Raw genomic sequence first — 20,899 nt, 5'->3', positions numbered from 1 at the left:
CTAGGCGACTGCTTCATGTCTATAGCCTACTGCCTCCTAACCTCCACCACCAGGTATCTGATGCTACTTTGGAATCTTGATGGATTGTGCCAAAGTAGGAGTAAGTCAGACTCTCTTGGCCAGATTCTGATCTCATAGTGAGTGGTCAGATCTGTAGCTAGTGTAAATTGGATAATGCATCTATGCCAATGTATACCAGTTGAGGATCTTGGCCTGGAATTCTTACACTAGAACCAAAACCAGTGTGAGATAAGAACCAATTTCTCTCCCTCTTCCTGTCCTCTTTTATCTCAAAATTCCTCTGCTCTCACCCAGGCCTTTTCTCTCAAACAATTTACTGAAATTTGTGAACACAAAACCAACAGCTGCTATTCTCCTTATTTCCCTCTTTTAATAAACAGCTCTCATACACTGCAGTGTATCTTCATTCTTCTTCCTAGGAGATCATTTATCTTGTGCCTGAAAATCACTAGCTCTGTGGGTATGGTCTGAACTGAAAGTAAACCATGGAATACATTAGGCTTCTATTTTAATTATTAGTTCATAATGAAGGGTTCTCATAGTGGAAAAAATAGTTTCCTGAAGGCAGAGCCACTGCAGGGTTTCCAAGGCTTGAAAGAAAAGATTGATACTACATCAAAGATAGTCTCTGCCGTCACTCTGCAGAATGGAAAATTCCGGCTTTGTCATAACTCCCTGACTTCTGGAGAGCAAGTAGCTATACCTATTATATCCAGCTGCACAGGAAAGGTAGCCTGTACAGTATAGGAACAGCAGAATGCTGCTCTCCATGCATATGGAAGGGCTTTCAGACTCTAATGGAGAATACCATTGCAGTAATCAACCTTAGAGGGAAGCACTTGAAGCAATCCCATCTCAGAAGTGTTTGCTCCTGGCACAGGAGGAGCCCTTTGCACAGGACAGAACTGGGGCAGGTGTTTTAGTAATCCACAAAGACACTGCATGTTCCTTACATTGTTTCTTGGACATTTTCTGCCTGGATATTTAAAAGCATTGTGTATTTGAAAGAAAAGGATGCTGCATAAGGTATCTTTAAAGCCCCCACCATTCCTCTCTATCCCCACAGTAAAACCCATTGTCTAGGCCCTGATTGTTACTAGTGGAGTTACTTCTCAGCTATTATAAGGTCTGGGCCTAAATGACTCTCACATCTCCTCCTTTTGATGGAGCTGAAATGTGATGTGTGATGAAGAAAAGTCAGTGAAGGGAGTTGGACATGGTCAGAGGAGAGACCAAGAAAGATGAACTTTTCCTCAGGGATCGGTTTTGGCATCAATCTTATTTAACATTTTAATAAATGATCTTGGCACAAAAAAGTGGGTGCATGCTAATAAAATTTGTGGATGACACAAAGTTGGGAGGTATAGGGAGGAAGACTTGAATATCATACAAAAAGATCTGGAAAACCTTGTAAACTAGAGTAATAGAAATTGGATGAAATTTAATAGTGCAAAGTGCAAGATCATGCATTAGGGACTAACAACAACAACAACAAACTGGAGGCTTATCAGTTGGAAGCAACAGAAGAAGAGAAAGACCTGGGTGTATAGGTTGATCAAAGGATGACTATGAGCCACCAATGTGATGTGGCTGTGAAAAAGGATAATGCAATCCTAGGATGCATCAGGCAAAGTATTTCCGATAGAGATAACAATAGGGTGACCAGATAACAAATGTGAAAAATCGGGACAGAGGGTGGGGGGTAATAGGTGCCTATATAAGAAAAAGTCCCAAATATCGGGACTGTCCCAATAAAATTGGGACATCTGGTCACCCTAGATAAGGAAGTGGTAGTACTATTATACAAGGCACTGGTGAGACCTCATACGGACTACTGTGTGCAACTGTAGTCTCCCATGTTTAACAAAGATGAATTCAAATTGGAACATGTGCAGAGAAGGGCTACTAGGATGATCAGAGGAATGGAAAATTTACCTTATGAGAGGAGACTCAAAGAGCTTGACTTATTTAGCCAGCGGTTCTCAAACTGTGGGTTGGGGCCCCAAGAGGGTTGTGACCCTGTTTGAATGGGGTCGCCAGGGTTGGTGTTAAACTTGCTGGGGCCCACGGCTGAAGCCGAAGCCTGAGCCCCACCACCTGGGGCTGAAGCCAAAGCCCAAAGGCTTCAGCCTTGAGTGCTGGGGCTTGGGTTATAGGCCCCCACCTGGGGCTGAAGCCCTTGGGCTTTGGCTTTACAGTCTCCCCTCTCCTCTCCCTGCCCAGGCAGCAGGGTTCGGGCAGGGCCCTTGTGGGGTCATGTAGTCATTTTTGTTGTCAGAAGGGGGTCACGGTGCAGTGAGGTTTGAGAACCTCTGGCCTAACCAAATGAAGGCTGAGGAGAGATATGATTGCTCTCTATAAATACATCAAAGGGATAAATACGAGGAAGGGAGAGGAGTTATTGAAGTTAAGTGCCAATGTTGACATGAACAAATGGATATAAACTGGCTATCAACAAGTTTAGGCTTGAAATTAGATGACGGTTTCTAATCACAAGAGGACTGAAGTTCTGGAACAGCCTTCCAAGGGAATCAGTGAATGCATAAAACTTAACTTGTTTCAAGACTGAGCTTGTAAGTTTATGGAAGGGATGGTATGATGAGACTGTGTACAATGGCATGTGGCCCATCTGTGACTGCTACTAGCAAATATCCCCAACAGCTGGAGGTGGGACACTAGATGGGGAGGGCTCTGAGTTACTACTAATTCTTTCCTAGGTATCTGGCTGTTGGGTCTTGTCAACATGCTCATATATGTGAAGGAATTTTCCCCTGGGTCAGATTGGCAGAGACCCCAGGTGGTTTTTGCCTTCCTCTGCAGCAGGGGGTATGTGTCATTTGCAGGTTAAAATTAGAGTAAATGGTGGATTGTTTGTAACTTGAAGCCTTTAAATTATGATTTGAGGACTTCAGTAATTCAGTCAGAGGTTATGGGTCTATTATAGGAGTATAGGTGAGGTTCTATGGCATGCAATATGCAAGAGGTCAGACTGGATGATCATGATGGTCCCTTCTGGCCTTAATGTCTATGAGTCTAACTCAGACTCCTGAACTACTCCTCCCAAAGGCAATGCACTACTATGGGAAAGTTCAGTTTAATATTGAACTGACTTGAAACAAAGCATTTCAGGTCAATTCAACAAACCAAAACAATCTGATTTGGGGAATGTCATAATTTTTACTTTCGATCGAAAATTTCAAAACAAAACATTTCCGAATTGATTTTTCAGAATTTCCCTTGTCCAATTTGGGACAAAAACAAGTGTTGAAATGTTGGAATTTCTCATGGAATGGAACTTCCAAATTTCACTCCATTCTCATTCAGACCCTCCAAATACGTATATGTGTGCGTGATCATACTCATGTTGAGGAGTCCTATTTAAGTCAGTGGATCTGATAACATGAATAAAATAATGCTTGTGTCTATGTGCCAGCAGGATAGGAACCTTATTTTGGTTACTCAAGAGAGCATTGAGGACCTGAAGTATGCGGGAGGCTTTCCAAGGACATTAATAGGTTTGGATCAGGCCCTAATTCTCTATGGGCTCAATCCTGCAAAGTGTAGAGGGCTCTGGCTCCAATCCAGCATGTGTTTAACTATGATCACTTGACTAGTCCCACTGAAGTACATGGGATAACTCGTCTGTTCTGTTGGGTTGTGGCCAAAGTGTTCAGCACCTTGCAGACTCAAGCCCATTAGCACCAGATTGTCAACCATGAGCAGCCAGTTCTGAATGAGCATTTTTACAGCAACTCTTGAATCTCATGAAAATCAAAATTCTATCAAGGAGATTCCTAAAGGCCATTCTGTATCACACCATCGTGCCTCCATTACCTTTCCACATTTCCATCAAATACATAGAACCTTCTGCATTAGAGTTAAGATTTAATGAATGAAAAAGCAACATTGATAAGTCAATTTGCAAGGGAATGGATTGGACAGCTTACTTCCATTAAGTCTTTTTTTCCTACCCCATTTGGAACATTCATCATAATTTTTTACTTTAAACTGTATTTGTCATTTTTTATTGTGTACTTGATATTTTTTGCAGATGTACTTGATTTATTTTTATTAGAATAAATTGATATTTATAAAAATAATCTCTCTAGCTTCCGGTTGTTGACAGTGCTTGCTCAGAGATGAACCACACATTTTTTTTCTGGTAATAGCATGGCACATATTCTTACAGTTCCTGCTAGGATCAATCCCAGCTCTCGCTTCTCTCTCGCGCGCTACCCTCTTGTGAAACTGACTAGAAACAGAAAGCATAATAAAGATGATAGAGACAGCACAGCTAAGGAACCATGTGGGGGAAAAATGTGGGTTGGGGGCACTTAATATGAACAAATATTTACTGTGAATTCTGCTTTTTAGGGGGAGTTATTGCTGACAAATATTATTTTAAACCTAACAACAGAAGTCCAAGCTTGCCTCTTTTGTAAGACAGGATTTCCACTGTAGAATGTTGGATGCTTCTTTTGCCATAGGGAATATTTTCATAACATGTTATTAGACTTCAAAGCTGCTAAATGACTTATTTCACCTTCATTTTAAACCTGTGAAATTCGCTTTGTGAAATGATGAAGCACACAGTAACATAGGGAGCACAACTGTAATTGTGTCCCTAAAGTCAAGCTAAACATTATGGATTTAGTTAAATATAAAACCAAAATATTATGGAGGATAGACAGAAAGGTTATTCAAACTTAAAGTTCACATAAAATATGTATGGACTGATTTAAATATTTATGATTCTGCCGCCATAGCCATGGAGGATATGAATTCTTTATAGCATCTGGGCCACTGTATGTGCCATCTAGTTATAATATCCATAACAGTAGCCTTTTCACTATAGCCATGAAATTCTGAACTTAATTACACCAGTATAAAGCAGGAGTAACTCCTATAAAATCAGGGAGTTAAACCACAGTAAAACTTGCATACAAGTCCAGCATTAGGCAGAGTATCCCATCTGGAATGGCTACACTTAGTTGCACTTGGGCCCCAATCCTCATCTGCACCAGAGCTCGTTCAGCACAGCTGAGGAGGTGGCTTTAAGACACCACTGAAGTCCTCTGATCCTTTGGCCAGCTTAGCCCCAGGCATAACTCAGAACACCAGCTTGTAGAGATCCCATTGGTTCTGTCTAAACTCCATCACACTTCCAGGACACCACATGTAGCAGTGAGGGGGTAGCACAATACTATCACAACTAGTTCTATGCCACCTCAGGATTCTCCCATGTCAGGGGCATCCCCAGCTGCCTATTAAGGACATCTTTAATGCCCCTTTGCACTGTGCTGAAACCCCATGAATCTTATTCATGAAAATAGAACCCGCAGGTGTTTGAGGGCCTTTGGAAATCAGGCTACTTTTATTTAGGGGCCTAAATGTAGACCCCCCCTAACTTTAGGCACCCAAGTTTTAAAATGCCGACCAATATCATTAGTAAAAATGTTCAATAGTAATGTTTTGCTAAAAGCTAATTCTCGCTCGTGTCATTCTGCTGCTATTGTAAATTTCAGGCTAGAAGCACTCAGATCATGAGATGGCTTACTGCAGCCTCAAGAGCCCATACTTTATAAGGCTAAAACAAAGCCCGTGATGTAACAGGCTAGGTGACATGTATTGATGTATGGTTTCCATAGGAGAAATAAAGATTTCTGTCCTACCTAATTCTCCTTTGACAACCTATTAAACTCCAACCTCAAGTGGCTTGGAAACAGCTGAGAAAGTTCACTTTTTAAAGCAATTCTCATAGGGTGGGGGAACAAGGTTTCTCTTACAATGCCCACAACATGGAGAGACGTCAAAAACATTCAATTACTTGTGTCTTGGAGGGTTATGATGTGAATTTTTAATTGGGCAAACCTCACTCCCACTCTCTGTCATTATGACAGATGCACTGTACCCAGCCTTGGGCTAATTACTCTCTCTTTCACACAAAATAAGGGAAAATCAATAATTGGTGTAAATTGTCATAGCTCCATTGAATTTCAGGGAAGGCAATGGAGCAAGGTCAATTTACACCAGCTGAAGATCTGGCCCAATATAGTTTCGGGTAAGAGCACGAGATCACGTTCTTTACTTTATACAACATGGCATCAGCATTACTCTCTACAATATTTAACAGCTCAGTTATCTTTTCACTGAATTTCCTTGCCATTCAATATTGAAAGTTTAGAGATGATTACAGCAGGTTGGGGGAAAGGGGAGCAAGGGAGGGGATTTCCACTTCCAGAGGGAATCGGGTGAATCCAAAGTCTGACTGTCTTTAGGAACAATACTAAACCTACCTCTTCTAAAAGGTCTTTCCATCATAAGAATGACGCTCACAAGCTTGACACCCCCTTTCACCCCATAAACCCCAACCAAGCATACAACAAAGGAAATTAACAAAATCATTAAAAAAAAAAGAAGCAGCACCGTTTAACCTGAAAAGGGAGAAGTGTCAGAGACTCCATGAAATCCAGTAGGAACTATTGCTGTCAATTTTATGTAGGAGGCGCTCACATGCTATGCTGATGGGCAGCAGAATAAAACACTAGATGTCAGGCTATGTATCACGGTGAGTCATAGATGCTTGGGATGAATAAAGAGCCACCCTACTCTGCAAATGTCACAAAACTCTGAGGTCCTGTTTGCAGGAACTCTCACGACTCACAAACAAGTGACTACAGGTCTTGTGTGAGCCTGGTCATGTGAGGGATCCAGTCCCAACAGTGTGATTTAATCTGGTTTTTAGATCTAGATCTGGTCTTAGATCCAGCATAAACCAAATCTTTGGTACCTGCTTCAAATTACAACTCACTCAAGCAAAAACAATTATCTGCTGTGACAAAGTTCCTCCTCTATCTTGGTGGGTCCTGTGCTTATTGGCGGATTTTCTTGCCTCAGAGATTCACCATGTGGATTGTGGAACAGCCCAGAGACCTTCCCCTTTGGAAGAACCCACAGTCCAGGTCAATTGGGAGGTTTGGGGGGAACCCGGGCCCGCCCTCTACTCCGGGTTCCAGCCCAGGGCCCTGTGGACTGCAGCTGTCTATAGTGCCTCCTGTAACAGCTGCATGACAGCTACAACTCCCTGGACTACTTCCCCATGGCCTCCTCCAAACACCTTCCTTATTCTCACCGCAGGACCTTCCTCCTGGTGTCTGATAATGCTTGTGCTCCTCAGTCCTCCAGCAGCACACCCTCTCACTCTCAGCTCCTTGTGCCTCTTACTCCCAGCTCCTCACACTTGCACCACAAACTGAAGTGAGCTCCTTTTAAAACTCAGGTGCCCTGATTAGCCTGCCTTAATTGATTCTAGCAGCTTCTTCTTAATTGGCTCCAGGTGTCCTAATTAGCCTGCCTGCCTTCACTGGTTCTAGCAGGTTCCTGATTACTCTAATGCAGCCCCTGCTCTGGTCATTCAGGGAACAGAAAACTACTCATCCAGTGACCAGTATATTTGCCCTCTACCAGACTCCTGTACCCCACTGGTCTGGGTCTGTCACATATCCCTCCCGCCTGCTCAACGCCAAGGGGTTGGGCAGCTTGGGACGCCAGACAGTGCACACATGACAAGCCATCGGTGTTGCCATGATGGCTCCCTGCTCTGTGTTGCACACAGAACTGGAAAGTTTGGAGGGATAAGAACCATCTGGTCACCCTTGTGTTCTTCTCCTTGTTCTGCTGCATCCATTGAAGAGGGGCATGGTCGGTCACAAGGACAAATCTGCGCCCGAGCAGGTAGTAGCGCAATGTTTCCATGGCCCATTTTACAGCGAGGTATTCTCTCTCCACCACTGCATATTTTTGTTCCCTTGGAAGGAATTTACGACTGAGGTATAGAATTGGGTGTTCCTCCTCCCCGACCATCTATGATAGAACGGCCCCCAACCCTACTTCTGATGCATCCATCTGCAGGATAAACTCCTTGGTGAAATCAGGAGCTATCAGTATGGGGTTACTGCAGAGGGCAGTCCGTAGGACTGTGAATGCTTCCTCTGCTGCGTCAGACCATCTCACCAGATCAGGTCCACGGGCTTTCACTAGGTCTGTCAGGGGGCTTGCCCTTGTCGCAAAGTGGGGGACAAATCGTAGGTAATACCCCACCACACCTAGGAACACCCGGACTTGTTTCTTGCGACTTGGTCGGGGCCAATTTTGGATGGCCTCTAACTTGTTCACTTGGGGTTTTACCAGACCTTTTCCCACAATGTAGCCAAGATATTTGGCCTCTGTAAACCCTACAGCGCACTTGGCAGGGTTTGCTGTAAGGCCAGCTCACCTGAAGGTATCAAGGACTGCCTCCACCTTCTCCAGGTGGGTTTCCCAGTCTGGGATATGAATGACCACATCGTCCAAGTAGGCAGCAGCATAACTGTTATGTGGGCATAATAGCTTGTCCATGAGGTGCTGGAAGGTAGCTGAGGCCCCATATAGTCCAAAAGGGAGGACAGTATATTGAAAAAGACCCTCTGGTGTAGAGAACACAGTCTTTTCCTTTGCATCTTCTGCAAGGGGAATCTGCCAGTACCCCTTTGTCAAGTCTAGGGTAGTCAAGTACCGGGCATTACCCAGACGGTCCACTAACTCATCTATGCGAGGTATGGGGTACGCGTCGAACTGGGATACTTCGTTTAGTCGCCGGAAGTCGTTGCAAAAATCTTGTGGTGCCATCAGGTTTGGGCACCAGCACGATTGGGCTGGACCACTGACTGTGGGATTCTTCGATGATCCCCAACGCCAGCATTTTTTTTTACTTCTGCTTTTATTTCCTCCCTTTTTGCTGCTGGCACCCAATAGGGCCTCATTGTTACTCTGGCCCCAGGGTTCGTGACGATGTGGTGATATGTCTTGGTTGTTCGACCTGGTTTTGTCGAGAACACATCTTGGTTCCGGAAGATCATCTCAGACACCTCATTCTTCTGGTCTGGTGTTAAATCGGGAGACACTCTCACCTGTTTGGAAGGCTTGTTTTCCTGGGTTAGGTCTTTTTGGACCATTGTGCATGCCTCTTGTGCATGCCAGAGTTTCAGAAGGTTAACGTGATAAATCTGTTCTTGTTTTCTGCATCCTGGCTGCCGCACCTTGTAGGTTACTTCCCCCATGGGTTCAACCACCACATAGGGCCCCTGCCATTGGACCAGAAGCTTGCTTTCTGCCATGGGTACCAACACCATAACCTGATCCCCTGGTTGGAACTGTCGCACTTTTGCCTGGTGATTGTAATGGGTTCGCTGGGCCTCCTGTGCCTTCTCCAAATGTTCCCGTACAATAGGGGTAACCCGAGCTATCCGGTCTCGCATCTGCATTACATGCTCTATTATATTTCTCCCCTCATTGGGTTCCTCTTCCCAGATCTCTTTGGCGATATCTAGTATGCCGCGGGGGTGACGCCCATATAGTAACTCGAAGGGGGAAAACGCAGTTGAGGCCTGAGGTACCTCCCGGATAGCGAACATAAGGTAGGGTAATAGGGTGTCCCAATCCTTCCCGTCCCGACTTACCACCTTCCTTATCATAGCCTTGAGGGTTCAATTAAACCTTTCTACCAAACCAATCAGTCTGCAAATAGTAGACCGAAGTTCTCAGGGTATGTATATGGAGCAGCGTACAGAGGTCCTTCATTAGCTTCGACATAAATGGGGTTCCTTGGTCAGTTAATATCTCCTTCGGTAACCCCATTCGGGCAAAGATCCCCACCAGCTCTTTGGCTATAGTTTTAGAGGCCCTGTTCCGCAGGGGGACGGCTTCTGGGTAGCGAGTAGCATAGTCCAAAACAACAAGTATATATTGGTGGCCCCGAGCCGTCTTCTCCAGGGGTCCCACTAGGTCCATGGCTATTCGCTCGAAGGGGACCTCTATGATGGGAAGGGGTACTAAAGGTGCCCTCAAGTGGGGACGGGGACTGTGCAGCTGACACTCCGGGCAGGAGGCACAGTACCTCCGCACTTCTTCATGTACTCCGGGCCAGAAGAACCGTCGTAGGACTCATGCCAGGGTCTTCTCTACCCCCAAATGCCCCCCAAAAAGATGACTATGAGCAAGACTTAATACAGCGTTCTGGTGTTTTTGAGGTACTAGGATCTGCTGTACCTTCTGCCCCTGTACTGGTGCAACCCAGTATAAGAGATCCTTCTTCATTATGAAGTAGGGTCCTGGTCCCTGGGTTTTCCCTTCCATGGGGACCCCATCTATTTCAGTCACCTCCTTCCTAGTGTTGTCATACCTTGGGTCTTCTGCCTGGTCCCATCCAAAATTTCCTCTCCTGGGGCTAATCTGCCCAAGATCTAGGGGCCCAGTCTCTGTTGCCTCTACTGGTTCAGAAGCATTAGGATGGGGGTCAGACTCAGGTGCTTCTCCCTCCTGCATGGCCTCCTTTTCAGCTGCGCGGGTCTGCCTACCTACAAGAGCGACCCTCTGGCTTTGGGTCAGTATTCGGGTTCCCAAGGCCTTAGCAGCCCTTCTTTCCCTTTTTGTCTTTCTACCCTGTCTGGGAGTGGAGAACAAATCTGGGGATATTTCAGAGAAGATTGGGGGTTGACAGTCTGCTGTGGATGCCTCACCAATTTTAGGGTCCCCATCTTTCTCCAATCCCCCTACTGGGAGTAAGTTTCCAAACCCTGGGAAGTCCCTCCCTATGAGCACTGGGTATGGGAGTTTAGGGACTACACCTGCTGCTACCTCTGTAGTGTTCCCTTGGATCTCGATTTTTACTGGGATGGTGGGGTAGTAACTAACTGTCCCATGGACACATGTTATCCCCGTACGTTTAGCCTGCAGCAGCTGACTACGCTTCACGAGCTTCCCTGAGATAAGCGTGATAGCACTCCCCGAATCAACCAGTGCCATGGTCCCTACCCCATTTAGTTTCACTGGTCTAGTATACATATGTGGGGTTAGTGAGACCCCCACAAGGTGGATTAGGGAGCATGGATCTGCCCAGTTCCCCAGGTTACACTGCATAGGCTCCTCAGCATTGGGACCCTGTGCAGCTATGTGTCCCCACTCCCCGCAGGCATAACATCTGTATGGGGCCCTAGGCATTCCCCGGTCTCTTGGTTTGGGCAGTCTAACATCACGATCCTCTTCTCCCTCAGTGCTCTGATTCTTTGTGGTCTCTGATGGGCCTTCAGCCTCTCTCTTTTTCCACCTGGGCCCTCCTGGTGGCCCAGTCACCCGAACTTTAGTGCTTGGTGCTGCTAGTTTAACCCGGGGTGCCTCTTCCTTAACTGGTCAGGTCAACTCCCTCACTGTCCTTCGCCTCTCTACCAGGGCGACAACCTCGAGGGTTCGTTCTGGCTTACCCAGGCACTGGTGGTAGTCCCTTCATGTATCAGTCGATGACCAGAACCGCTAGTATCTCTTCCGGACTCCGGGACTCTGTTTGCAACCACTTTCATGTGAGATGGATGAGGTCATACAATTGGGACCATGGGGTTTTGTCTTCCTGGTACCTCCAACCGTGATACTGCTGGACCTGCACTGCTGTCGTTACCCCAGATCTGGCCAGGATCTCTGCTTTCAGCTGGAGGTAGTCTGCTGCAACCTCTTCAGGCAGATCATGGTAGGCTTTCTGGGCCTCCCGACACAGGAATGGGGCAAGGATGCCAGACCACTGATCTCGAGGCCAGGCCTCCCGTAGGGCTGTCCTCTCAAAGGCCAGAAGGTATGCCTCTACATTATCCTCCCGTGTCATTTTCGGCAGCCAACGGCTGGCCCGTATGAGCCGCGTCCCATCATGGCCGCAATTCAGCTCTGAAAGGGACTTTACTTGGTTTACCAGTTCCCGCAACATAGCTCGGTCTTGAGCAGCCTGGTCCATCAGCAGGCGATTAGTCTCTTGCTGCAGCCGCACTGCCTCCTGTTGGGCGGCTGCCTGGACACGGGTAGCCTCCTGCTGGGCCGCCGTAGCTTGTATCAGTGCCCACACTACGTCATCCATTGTGGTGAAAAAAAAATAAACCCTCTCCCTTTTTGTTGTCGTTGTTGTTTTTAAATCACCCTCCTTCTTCCGCCACGCTGTGCACCCCAAGATCCCACCCCTGACACCAGTGTGACAAAGTTCCTCCTCTATCTTGGTGGGTCCTGCGCTTATTGGCAGATTTTCTTGCCTCAGAGATTCACCATGTGGGTTGCGGAACAGCCCAGAGACCTTCCCCTTTGGAAGAACCCACAGTCCAGGTCAATTGGGAGGTTTGGGGGGAACCCGGGTCCGCCCTCTACTCCGGGTTCCAACCTAGGGCCCTGTGGACTGCAGCTGCCTATAGTGCCTCCTGTAACAGCTCCATGACAGCTACAACTCCCTGGGCTACTTCCCCATGGCCTCCTCCGAACACCTTCCTTATTCTCACCACAGGACCTTCCTCCTGGTGTCTGATAATGCTTGTGCTCCTCAGTCCTCCAGCAGCACAACCTCTCAGCTCCTTGCACCTCTTGCTCCCAGCTCCTCACACTCGCATCACAAACTGAAGTGAGCTCCTTTTAAAACCTAGGTGCCCTGATTAGCCTGCCTTAATTGATTCTAGCAGCTTCTTAATTGGCTCCAGGTGTCCTAATTAGCCTGCCTGCCTTAACTGGTTCTAGCAGGTTCCTGATTACTCTAGTGCAGCCCCTGCTCTGGTCACTCAGGGAACAGAAAACTACTCATCCAGTGACCAGTATATTTGCCCTCTACCACACTCCTGTACCCCACTGGTCTGGGTCTGTCACTGCATAAGTAACGTGTTTGCGCCAGATGATGACATTTTCAAATGGCTTTTTGTTCGTTGGCTTAAATATGATTATTAGTGTGGATTGGGATATTACTGTGCCATGTCCTTTATCTCCAGTTAATTCATACTGAATCTAGGACACATGGACCAGCTATATAGATTGTCCTTGCCTTGATTATATGGATATCATTTTCTGTGGAAGCTCTGTGATAACTTTGAAACACAATGGCTTATTTCAAATTATTCCTCATGTTTTTAGGCTCTTGTATTAAATGGATCAAATTTGTGTTGGTGTTTTAGAGGGTGACCTTGTCAGACAGGGACCACGATCTTTCTTGTTTCAGAGTAGCAGCCATGTTAGTCTGTATCCGCAAAAAGAACAGGAGTACTTGTGGCACCTTAGAGACTAACAAATTTATTTAAGCATAAGCTTTCGTGGTGTTTTTCTTGTGTGTTTGTCTTTCCTGCCCTCTGCTCCCCTCTTGATCCCTTCTCCATCACTGCTGGAAAGTCCTTTTCTCTCTGTTACTCATGTCAACGGCACTTTCATCTCCCCCCTTCCTTCCCCCTATTGAGCCTGTCACTCAGTACTGTTGCTTTTCCTCTACAACATTTCTAAATTCCACCCTTTCCCCTCCATCCCTATAAACAAATCCCTTATCTTTCCCTGACCTATTCTCTCTCTCTCTGGCTTCCCAGCTCGTTCCCTGCAGTCCACTGAAGAGGTCACTGCCAAAATCATCTTCCTCACCCTCTGCCTGGACAATGTCACTCTCCTGCTGACCTTAATGGCTGCTGCTGACATTCCACATCAAGGGTAGCCAGTTTGAAGGCTTTGCACGGCTCTGCTGTTGCCTACCATTCTGGTTCCATTTTTCCTAGCTCTCACCTCTCCCCTGCTCCCCCATGCTTCCTTTCTTCTGCCCACGCTCCCTTTTTAACACTTCCACTTGGTCCCCTCTCACATGCTTATGCTTGCGCCTGCTTCCATGTTTCTCCTGACTCCTGGGACTCCCTCCTTTACCAGATGCATCGAGAATCCTCTCTGCATTTCAAATATAGTCTTAAAACACACTGCTGCAAAGCCTGCCAATATTCATTTCCCAGTTCAAGGTGGAAGGTCCCTTGAAATATGTGTTAACTGCTTATGCTAAACAATCTGTTCCACCTTGTATTTAGCTGTGACACTCTGCCTATGTTTCCCAGACCTGAAGAAGAGCTCTGTGTAAGCTCAAAAGCTTACCTCTTGCGCCAACAGAAGTTGGTCCAATAAACGATACTACTTCACCCACCTTGTGTCTCTATTCAAAGCATAAACTTTTTAGAGACAGAATCGTCTTTCATGTTTTGTCCACACTATTACTGCTGGATAAATGATACGTTAGTAGTAGTAATAACATATGCTATTCACTTGGATCTAGATGTAAAAAACACACATGTAAAGGTCATCTTTGTGTAGAGTACTTTATTTGTTTCAATTTAAATAAACTTCTGGCTTAGTCACTCATTTGGGATAAGCATATTGTGATTAAAACACAGGATTTAATAACTGCAATCAAATCATTAAGTAGATTAATAAGGTATGAAACCGACCACCCTGCACTTTACATTCTTTGATTAGCTATTTTCCAAGTGCATTGCCATTCCTGGACGCCTCCCTCTTCTACACAGTCCGGGTGAAATCCTGGCTCCGTTGAAGTCAGTGGGAACTTTGCTATTGACTTCAATGGAGCCAGAATTTCACCCTTTGTGTGTGCTTGTTAGTCTCTTAAATTGCACTGGAGGATTTTGAAACTGTTTTAAAAATAGCTGGCTGAAAAGAATCCTATGTAAGAATAAATGTATCATCATCTCCCCTATCGTTTTTGTGCCAGTGTATGCGTGTAAGCTCTCTTTAACCATCAATTCTAGCTTTTCTTGTTCGTTTTAATCACACTTGGAAATCAAAACTGTTTGCAATTTTGCTTTCAGTAAAATTTGTAACCACACCTTACAATATTAAGCAACAAGAAAAATCACTGTAGTAGCAATAAGTTAATTGAAAAGAATGGCAGTAATTGTCCTGTCTAATGGATGGAGAAAATGCCAGGGACAAGTTGAGATTGTTCAGCAGAGCTATACGTTGGGTGATTTAGAACAGTTGATTAGACTTGGTCGATTTTACATCGGAGACTGCCAATTCATCCAAATCTAAACATCGCACAAAGATGGTTCAATTTTATCAAAGTTCTAACAGAACACAGGCTGGGGTCTGATGGAATCCTACCTGTCCGCTCACCAATCTGGCTTCTCAACAGCCCATCTGGCCTCCAGCTTAGCTGAGGCTTTTAGGCTCCCAGATGCTCTTCAGCCCTCCAGGCCTGAGTCAGGGCTCCACTCCCTTTCACAAGGGACTGAAATCTTTGGGTTTTGTCCCAAATCAGAATGAAACTAGATTCTGAAATACCAAAATCCTCTGTGAAACTGAATTACCTTTCTCCACATTCGCTCTGCGGCTGACCACAGATATAGACATGACAAGATTATAAGCTGTGCTTATCTTTCACAGCAACTCATTAATATGAAACAGAGATGACATCAATGAGCCTATTGTATAGCTAAAGATTACCCAGGACCATGTGATAGGCATAGTACATTGCATGTTTTTGTATATTTCTTTCTTGTGAATCACACCCCAGTGTAGAGAGCTTGAACAAGGTCTATGCACCACCTAAGTCCTGTTTAAATTTACAAAACATAGTTTAAATGAGACTTAAGCAATGCATGAGCCTTGTGCCAGACCTGTGCACAATGGTGAATTTCACCTTTCGTATAGAAAGAAAACTGTGATACTGAGCTCTCTCACATCTTCCGTACACAAAAATTGGCATAATTATAATAGCCTGTGCTGAAGCGCAGAGGAACCACCCACCAGCATGGAAGGGGTTAAGGAGAGCCTTTGATTCCAGCAAGCTCCACCCCATTATATCTGCAGCCAACGCCAGGCTTGGAGGGGAGAGAAAAGGAGGGACCCTGGCTCAGTTCGGGGCTGACAGGCGAAGACGCAGGAGCTACCTGAGGGAAGGATCACTAGCCTGCTGGCCAAGACAGCCACCACGGACCCAAGTAGTGTTTTCCTGGCCAAAGGAGATGGAGAATGAGACCTAGGAGCACCTGGCCTGAGAGGAACCTGGCTGACTAAAGCATGGAGATCTTGTGGGGGTTCTGATCCCACCAAACTTACAGCTGCCCTGCCCCGAGGAATCTGGGACCACATCAGGATGTCACCCAGGGTCCATAAGGAGGCACTACTAAGAGACAAGCCACCACATGAGCTTGGACTATAGGGGCCATGCCTCAAACTAATGGGGCAACAGTAGGAAGTAGCCCAGGGCAATGAACGTATACTCCCTGCTGGGAAGTCCCCTACTCAGGGGTGACATACACAGGGCCCTGGGCTATGACCTGATGGAGTGGGAGGGCCCAGGTCCCCCTATTCCCCTGCCTTAAAGACTGAGGCACCTCCACCACAGAAGCAGGGGCAGGAAGCCAGGTACTCTAGCCACTAGGCCAACTGGCTCTCCAAACCCTCACCCCCCAACCCTCTTGTTACATAGCCCTATAACAAAGACCATGGAATCAATCCCTTATGTGGAATGGAGGGGGGGAAGTATGCATGGCAAAAAGATGTTTCAAAAAATGTTCCAGAAAGTGGAAAGTGGCACACCCTCTCACCTTGCTATGCAAGGAGAGCCACACCCATTGTGCGTGTGGTTTCAAGAAAGAGGCAATACTGGCTACCTAAGCGCTGCAAAAGCCCCATCAGTGTTACACTTCTTTGAGCCCCATTGCACAACAAATGGCCTAACCATAGCAATCAGTTTCAGTGTAAAAAAAAAGCATAACACATAGAGAGTGGCAACTGAGGGCACCAGCAGAAGCAGGTAGACAGACAGCAGTAATATCAAAGATGACAGGACAATGAGAATGGAGTCTAGAATATGAAGAGATAAGAGCCCATGACAATGGAGGTAAATCAGAGGTGAGTTTGAAGAAACCATCATTTTACACTGTACACAGTGTCTGACTGCGCTACAGACACACAGTTCATGTGCAGGATCTGGGAATGCTCTGAAATGTTGAATTTAATCACATGTTGTAAATGAAGTATATGGTTACCGTAGTTTTCAAACTCTCATACACACTATAGCCATTGTGAACAAACAGCAGCGCAGCCACAGCCCACGGCAGTAGCATCTGTTGTTCTCCACCGAATAGGTGAATTCTGCATTTTAACAGCAAGATTTAGAGCCAATTCCCAGGTTACTCATTTCTGTCCTAAATCCAATATTGCAAACTGCAGCGTATTTAAAGGTAGGCAACACCATCATTCCTTCTCACCGTTTCATTCCTTACCCAGGAAGCTCATGTCTGGCAAGTTGCCAGGTCCCATTTTTAGATCACTTGTTTTCTATGTAAAATGTATCAGCTGCAAGATCAGTAGCTCAGCTGTGCATTTCCTCCATTCAGTGTGTAAACATTTTGTATGAAAGACAGACCAAAACAATAAAGAGCCTCACGTTTTGCAGGAAAGGTCAGTGTGTACTTACATAATTTGAGGCAAGATCAGGATGAAGATAATCAATTCCTGCAATAAGACAAAGAAGCACACAAACCAAAGGTTAACATTCCAAAAAAAAAAAAATAAAATAAAAAAACCCACAACAGACCAAACCAAAACCCCTACAACAAACACTTTATAATAACCATAAAGCACAATAAGAGTCGATTGCTACTATAGGAAAAACCATAATAAGGAATAATGCTGGTCTCAAAGCTTGTTTGGACTGATACTGTTCATATGTGGACTTTTAAATTAGGGTACCAGTTCTGCTGTGAGCTTAGTTGGGAGCTTTAATCCAGTAAATCAGTACCTAAGTGCCAATTTGCACCCAAAAGTGTGAAATGAGCCAACAAATGTATGCGACAAGTGTCTACATTGGATCATATATGGTTAGTAATGGTAGTTCTAGTAATATTTTACATTTATATAGTACCTTGCAAATGAAAGGATCCCAAAATACTTTACAAACATATATATATATATTCTATTATTGAATATATTGACACACAGATTACTTCACCCACCACTAAGATGCAGCCACCTCTGGTTAAGAAAACAGCACATTTTTAAAGGCTTGATTAAAAACCTATTGACTTCAGTGGGCTTTGGAGTCAGGCCCTAATAGCATACAGTTTTAATACACAAGTGTAGGAGAGGAAAGCCACTGGAAACTGCACAGGAAAATTAAGTAGGCAGAATATTACCTAAATTAAAATGGAGAGATCACTGGGGCAAACAGGTCTGTTTCCGCAAATAGTGTCAGAGAATTCTTAATGGTGGATCAGATTGGTTTGCAAACTTCTGAATATCATTACAGACTGAGCATTCAGCTTACTAAGGTATTTCATGGTGCTTACTGAGCTTAAAACTAGATGGGTGTGACATTTAAGACATGTGACATTCGGTTATCTGCTTCTGAATTTGGTTACAAATTAGAAAATCCCCCAAAGATTCACTCACATCCACTGATACTCTGAGCAAACTGGGTCTATTTATAGTTTTGCACAAAAACAATGAAAAATTTATGATTTCTCTGTGATTCTGTCCAGAAACAAAGAGAAACGCATAATGCATAAATTCTGCAAAAGAAAACAATATTGTCCATGGATTTAATCTAGATCTGTGAAAATAACTGATTTCTTGGTTCAATGGCTGAACCAAAGAGATTGAAAAAATTTGTTTACACCCAAAACAGCTTAAAAAATATCAAAATGAAAACTCATAAAAAAATCTAAATGGCACTGAAAAAATGTCAAAGCAAAATGTGACTTTTTGTTTCACATTCCACCCACCCATCCCACCAAAACAATTCAGCAAATTTGATGTAAATGACGAGGGAGCAAGGGCTCTTGGTAATTTGAGCTGTGTTGACTGGCCTTCACAGGTCACACACAGTGTTTCAGTTCTTTGACTGGATGATCATAACTCTTAGAAGTGTAAATATTCACATTTACAAATTCAGAATTGGCTTTCTGCAAACATTTGCTTAAAATGTGCTGGGTTGGTGAACGTTCCTGCAAGTAAGTGGTTTGCTAGAATAGTCACGGGGGAAAAACTCCTTCCGTGCTCCACTCTCTAAATGTATCCTACAGCTAACCAGCATTGCCTCAGCGACCTAATTTAGACTGAGCTTCAACCAGCTCACTGTCACCCAGGTTGCAATTGTGCCCAGTCTCTAAAAATACAGTCCTTGCTAAATGGGACCAATGAAAACAAGGAAGAGAGCTGTGAGACAGCCACATACTGATGTAACCACAGGCCAATCTCCCTCACTATTTACCCAGCTGTCTCACTTGAGTACGAACAAGGGGGGGTGCCAGAATAGAACAGGGACAGATCCCAGTGGATCACTGAAGATACTGCTGGTTTCATAGAATCATAGAATGCCAGGGTTGGAAGGGACCTCAGGTGGTCATCTAGTCCAACCCCCTGCTCAAAGCAGGACCAATCCCAGACAGATTTTTGCCCCATCCCCAGACAGATTTTTGCCTTTCACTTATTTTTAGTATTGTTCAGTCACCATGGCAAAATTTAACTAGCTCAAAAGTGCTGAGAAAATTGAAGAGACTCCCTGTATTTTGTTTGCAGTGTTGTTGAAGCTGTGTTTGTTGGCCCAGGTCATGAGAGAAGAAGAAGAGCTCTGTAGCTTGAAAGCTTGTACCTTCCACCAGCAGAAGTTGATTCAATAAAAGATGTTGCCATACTTACCTTGTCTTTCTTGTATTTTGACAGTCTGATGAATCCATGCAAAGTACAGCTGTGTTTTCAACATGCTGTATCTTCTCTCCCACTCCCATTTTACCCTAAACTATTAATGTATATAATATGCAGATCATTATGGACATCCAGTTAGAAAGTATTAATTATTTTGGTTCTGCTGTGCACTGTCAATATTTTAACAAGAGGAAATGCTCTTATATCTACTGTGTGCAAGGCAATTACAATCCCCATTGAAAGCCCACTGAAGTCAATGTGAGTCCTCACGTTCAGCTAATGGCCACAAAAGAGCTGTGTGTGTGATTTATAAAGTTGTATAAGGTTTAGATGTTCACACTTCAATGGCCCAATTATAACACATATGCTTATGGTGCCTTTCCCCTGCCAATCTCATAGTCTTTACAGAATCTGGAGAACAGCACTGGCATTATCATTAATCTAGGTTATACTTTATTTCAAATTTTTTAAAAAAGTTTTTGCATAAGATTATATTAAGTAAGCTATTTAAACCTCTAAAACTGTCTTACATGTCTTCAAAAACAATGAGGAATCCGGTGGCACCTTAAAGACTAACAGATTTATTTGGGCATAAGCTTTCATGGGTAAAAAACCCACTTCTTCACATGCACGGAGAGAAGAGAGTTACCTTACAAGTGAAGAGCCAATGCTGAAGACCAATTTAGTTGGGTGGATTGGAATCCTCACTTACCATCATCCATAATTCCTATGGTAACACCTTTCCCTGTATATCCCAGCTCCCAGGCTTCAGCCACATTTAGATCAAGTCCAGGGGTCCCATCTGCTTGACCAGTGTTGATCTAATACATCAGTTGAAAAGCAAAAGAGAATTATTATTTCTTCTTCTTTTTTGTGTGTGCACAGATAGTCCATTATCTGCAGTCACTGAGTTTCTGCCTAGTACCATACTGCATATATTCTATGGGCTGGTCTACACTGGGGGGGGGGGGGGAGATCGATCCAAGATACGCAACTTCAGCTACGCGAATAGCGTAGCTGAAGTCGAAGTATCTTGGATCGAATTACCTGGGGTCCACACAGGGCGGGATCGACGGCCGCGGCTCCCCAGTCGACTGCGCTACCGCTGCTCGCTCCGGTGGAGTTCCGGAGTCGACGGTGAGCGCGTTCGGGAATCGACATATCGCGTCTTAACGAGACGCGATATATCGATCCCGGATAAATCGATTGCTATCCGCCGATATGGCGGGTAGTGAAGACGTACCCTGGAGCACATATTTATATAATATGGAAAATGGAAAAATGAACCCACAAGAGCAAGAGAATTCTGAGACAGCATAAGGTTTGACTCCTATTAGGGCCTGATCTCACAAGGATC

At 44.8% G+C, this 20,899-nt stretch overlaps 1 protein-coding gene across 2 annotated transcripts in view; it reads right to left on the bottom strand.

Moving 5' to 3' along the window:
• The window catches only part of PCSK2 (proprotein convertase subtilisin/kexin type 2), a 188,448-nt gene that overhangs the window by 71,112 nt on the left and 96,437 nt on the right, over positions 1–20,899 (bottom strand). For both annotated transcript variants that reach the window (XM_065589670.1, XM_065589671.1), the window contains 2 exons: positions 20,255–20,363; positions 17,315–17,352 (listed from right to left, as the gene is read on the bottom strand). In XM_065589670.1, the coding sequence (XP_065445742.1) occupies positions 17,315–17,352; positions 20,255–20,363 (147 nt within the window). The remainder of the gene's footprint in view (positions 1–17,314; positions 17,353–20,254; positions 20,364–20,899) is intronic.

This window comes from Chrysemys picta, chromosome 3 (genome assembly GCF_011386835.1).
Source record: "Chrysemys picta bellii isolate R12L10 chromosome 3, ASM1138683v2, whole genome shotgun sequence".
Taxonomy (NCBI): Eukaryota; Metazoa; Chordata; order Testudines; family Emydidae; genus Chrysemys; species Chrysemys picta.
This window is presented reverse-complemented; position numbering and strand designations above follow the sequence as displayed.